Source organism: Anopheles aquasalis, chromosome 3 (assembly GCF_943734665.1).
Source record: "Anopheles aquasalis chromosome 3, idAnoAquaMG_Q_19, whole genome shotgun sequence".
Taxonomy (NCBI): Eukaryota; Metazoa; Arthropoda; class Insecta; order Diptera; family Culicidae; genus Anopheles; species Anopheles aquasalis.
In genome coordinates, this window is record NC_064878.1 from 59,591,049 (window position 1) to 59,596,048 (window position 5,000).

General features: G+C 43.5%; 1 protein-coding gene across 2 annotated transcripts in view; it reads right to left on the minus strand.

Annotated features, from left to right (window-relative positions):
- Positions 1 to 247: 247 nt before the first annotated feature.
- Positions 248 to 5,000, minus strand: part of LOC126578504 (uncharacterized) — a 28,513-nt gene continuing 23,760 nt past the window's right edge. For both annotated transcript variants that reach the window (XM_050241129.1, XM_050241128.1), the window contains one exon: positions 248 to 5,000. This exon is cut by the window's right edge and continues 1,314 nt beyond it. In XM_050241129.1, the coding sequence (XP_050097086.1) occupies positions 4,577 to 5,000 (424 nt within the window). In that variant the 3' untranslated portion in view covers positions 248 to 4,576.

Below are 5,000 nucleotides of genomic sequence, written 5' to 3' on the forward strand. Positions count from 1 at the left end.
CGCTATGCTGTTCCAAAGGTTTTGAGCGGAGACAAGTAAGGCTCACGAGAAATGTTAAATTATGCCTGCAAACGTGTATCCAAATAAACGCACACTGGAATTGCGATATCGACGATAAAAAAAACGGGCACCAATACCGTGCAGCTAGCGTTCCTGCTTTGATACCAAGATCACTTAGAAGATCCGTTTTTCCCGCTCATTCAATCACTGTCCTTCATTCGATACACCTGGCCGCCTAGGATTGTAGTAGTGTTTTTTTTGTTGTATTTGTTTCATCTTTCTTGTTACTTTTCCTTTCAATTTCTAGTCTGCCCTATCGTCCTTTCGCTTCGCTTGCCTTGCTGTATTACGTTTATCATAGTTAATGTCGATAGTTATTGTTATCCATATTTTAATATTAAATTTGTACATGTTTCACATGCTACGCGTTCACATTGACCGTTTGGGTGTTTTGTTAGTATAGTTATGTTATACGGCTTTCCTTTTTGTTTTGCTTGCTTCATCATTTTTACTCTTTCCAATTAAGATTAACATCTCCGCCCCTCCCCCGTTCTGCATTACACAAACGACTTCGCCACCGTTCTCCGCCTGGAGGGCATTTCTCCCATTTTCTCATGATGCTTGCACCTGCTCACTTGCTTCAGTTATCTCTTTTTAGAATTCTTCACGGTCCTCCCAACTGTTTGCTACCAAATTTTGCACTACACTATAAGAAGCAGGGAGTGACGTTGGGACGTTAGTAGGGGGGGTCTACCCGCCCATTTTGTGTGTATGGTTGGGGGTGTACAAAGGAGGTTTTTTGTTTTTATTTTATTTTTTATAAAGCGTGTTTCCGCCGCGCCATTGCTGTCGTGGTGAATATTGCGTCGTGCTTGATTTTTTTTTTTTCGATTTCATCTCCTATCCCTTTGTCGTTTGCTGATTGGATTTGATTGTAAGGTTATTTATGTACTGCTTCTTCCTTTTTGATTGCTTGTTTCTGGCAATCGGCTGTGTTAGGCGTTTTTCTGTCGGGTCGCTTGTATAACTTTTACTGTTGTACTACTAGAGCATGCACAATGAAACGGAATCAGATTCTACTGGTTATAGTTTTGCTTCTTAGAGTTTGCTCTTGAGCGTTTTAAAGAGGAAGAAGAAAGGAGTTGACATGCTAGCACGACCTCATGTCATGCTTCAACCTTAACATCGTTGTCTCTGGTTCGGTGACTGAGAAATGCAACATTTTAAACGAGTTTCTACTGCAACATTAACATCAGAGCACACTACCCACACAACATCTTCATCATCATCATCATCATCAGCATCATTATTTCATCGTTTTGCAACACTAACATGTCTCATAAAACCAACTGAACACACACTAGACCCCCTCGTATTTGTGGTGGCCCACGATTGGCCACGACTTTTTCATCTGGATACGTTTTCGACGCCCACCAGTAGCAAAGGACTAGCGAGTAGACTCTGTTTTGCTAGGACTTGACAGACAGGTTAACACCTTGATGTAATTCTATAAGCCATTTTGGCTCAACTATGTTTCACGGTCCACTAGATTGTTTTTGTATGTGTGTCTGTATGTGTGTGTGTATGGGTTTATGTGTGTTTTTTGTACCATTTAAGCAGAACACGTAGAAGCTCTGACAGGCTCCAGCATTGCATGCATGGTGTTCTCTTTTGTGAGTTTGTTTTCATCTCGTACACAACAACATGACAAGATGTAGCTGTGCCCTCTTTATCACCCGGATGAAGTGCCATCCTCGAAACTCTATCCAAAAGGGTTTTAATTAGTACACGCAGTTAGCATATTGGTTGTTCAGTTCGCATCTTTTAACAACCACACCGGATCTTGTTCTTACCAAGAAATTTGTTTCATCCTACACAACAGAGACACATAGTAGTAGTAATAGCAGTAGTAGTAGTAGTAGTAGTAGTAGCAGTAGCGGTAGTAGTAGCAGTAATAGTAGTCATAGATAGTAGCAGTGGTAGTATTAGTACATTAGTAATGACGGGTTTCAGTAGCACAGCTTTTTCTCTTGAAATAGTTTTGTTTCACTTTTCAGATCGAATTCCAGAATCACAAATATGCTTTACCCGCAGCGCCAAGGACAAGGACAGTCTCGAGAATCTCATATTGTATGCGCAAAGTAGCCAGCGATTAAGCCAACATTCGATTCTATCAAGCGAAATCAAATCTGTCTTTCTGTGGCATAGTCACAATGCAAGGAGCATAACGCATTGACCGTTTGCACCGTGCCTTCTTACCTCCAAAAAGAAGAACTACAGAGAGAAAGAATAGTGGTGGTTTTGGGGGGGGGGGGGGGGGGAAGGAAGTGTGGTGGATATTTTTCGTCAATTTTGCGGAAAAGAGAAAATCAAAACACCCATCACAAAAAGGTGGACATTACAATAACGTTTGAAGGAGTCTGTGTGTGTTCTGTATTTCGGTCGTATTTGAATATTCTAATGTTTTGTTAGTTTTGATTTTGCACCTGTTAGTTATCATCCGAAATTCGGGTTTTTCTTGCACTCATTCTCTTTCTAGCACTCTCCCAATCTCGACTCTCTTGCACTTTTTCCGTTTGCTTGCTCTGCGGGTGAGTGGTTCCAGTTACACTGGTCACTGCCACTGCCAACTATAATGTCCTCGCGTACATGAAAAGCGGGTTTTGCTGGGATACCGGCGTCTGGTCCTGTGTGTGTTGGTTTTGTGTGCACGCACCTGCAGTACTTCCGTAGTTCTCGCTTTGAATCCTTTGTTCCTTTGATGCACTTTTATGCTTCAAAGCTTCGCATACTCTATACACACATGTACTTATCTAACGTGACCGCATTACAGTGAGGGGGGGGGGGGGGGGGGAGGAGGAGGCGTATATGTGTATCGATGTTATGTATAGGTGTATATCTATATATATACTTGTTTTGTGAATTCTTACTGTTTATAGTTTAACACAGGTATGCTGTATTTGTTTGATTCCTACACATTCACACATATCTTAAAACACTCATTCGTTTTGTCTCGCTTGCTTGCGTCGCGCCACCTAAGACTATGCTCATAACGCTCTCCATCCTTTTTATTCCATACTAACAACACCCAACTCCCTCCCCCCCGCCTCTCCCCTTCCCATCTCCTCCTGAGGACCTTCCTACCCATAGAGATTTCGTATCACATGACCTCTCTCTCTCTCTCTTTCTCTTTCTCCCTCTCTCTCCCTCTCTCTTTCTCTCTCTCTCTGTCTCTCACTCCCTTCATCTAACCAACTCTCGTTGCCACGCTTCTTCTAAAACAAAAAATAAAATAAAATAACTTTCACTCGTTCGCCGAAACACTCTCTTCTCTTCTTTCGCTACCGCTGCGCTTTGTTTGACCCAAGGCCACCAGGAGGGTTACGATACTTTGCTAACGGAAGTATCCCTCTCACAGTTCCTCTTTCCTCTTTGATGATCTCACACAAATGTCCACGGTACAATCGAAAATTCTCAAATTATAAGTGTGCTCTAGTGTGTATGTAGTATATGTGTTTTTTTGTATGTGTTTTAATGAGAGATTGTTAACCCGTACATACTCGGTACATATATATATATATATATATATATATAATCTTGTTTATATATATGCATACACATGCACACACGCGCATTACAAGTCTATGCTGCGATTCCAAATCATCCTTCGTGTAGCCAATAATGCCAAGCGTTCTACGCCATTATCTGTTGTTCCCATTCATACCATACTTCTTTCCGATGTGCTGAATTGGCCAACCGATGATATTTTAACTTGTCTGTTGTGTGTGTGTTGCGCGTGTATGTATGTGGATTTGTGTGTCCGTGTGTCTGGTTTATCACCCCAACGCTTATCTGGTTTTTTTAATAACTGAGTTCAAATTCTAACTTTACCATAATGTTTGTTGCTTATCATATTACGTTTTTCAGTTTCCGTCCCACTTATCACCCGTGTGTGTGTGTGTGTCTGTGTGGCATTCGTGTCTGTGTGTATGCTGTGTCTGTCTGTTTGTCCGTGCATTGACTGCCTCTCGCGCTTGCTGCAGCTCCCTCGTATTTGCGCGAAACGGATTAGCCCCAAGGTGGATATAGCTTTAACTCATGGAGTTGTTGATAGGAGATGCAGACGCAGTGTGACTCGGACGAGACAAGAAGAACATTCTCTGTGCGCTGCTCTTTTGTGTGTACCGAGAAGTACAAGTACTGAAAACTGAACACGAAAAAGCGAAAACTATCCATCCTTTACATTGCGCGCCGGTGTGTCAATCGGTTGGTCGGTCTCTGATAATTAGTTGGTCGGTCAGTCAGTCGTCTGGTCGATCGGTTTTTTGTCGGTGGTTAATATAATAGAAATACAGTAATAAAATATGCGGAAAAAGGGGAGAATATAGATCACGGGGCACTCGCTTTGCGCTCTTTTCCTCCCTTGCTGCCTGAGAAGTTTCATATCGGAGCACATTAACCCGAGTAACTGGTTTGTATTGTTTGCTGCTGCTGCTGCTGCTGCTGCTGCTGCTGCTGCTGCTGCTGCTGCGTAGATAGTCGTGACACGGAGCACCACAACGCCAATTCATTGCGCCTAGGATGGAAAGTTATTCAGCATACCACTACCGCCGCTGCCGGATGCTGTTTGTACTCGCGATGATCCACCCGCCACTTGGTTACTGCCAGCTCCGCTACTACTACTACCACTACCATTACCACCAACACCACCAGTCGAAGTACCCTGGCCCGAACCGCTTGGTATGTTGGGTGCAAAGACCGGGTACTTGAGCGTCGTCTGCAGATAATCGTTGTGTTCCTCGAGCGAGTTGCTTGCGTAATGCACGACAAGGGACTTCAACGATTCGTAGATGAAATACGGTTCCGCGAATCCATACCCACGATCCGTCTCGTAGATGATGCAGTGGTTCGTCGCACCGTTACAGGCAATCGACAGCGCGTAGTGACCGGCGCTCCGGGGTCGAATCAGGAACGTACCAGTCGGTTTCTTCGCCAGCTTC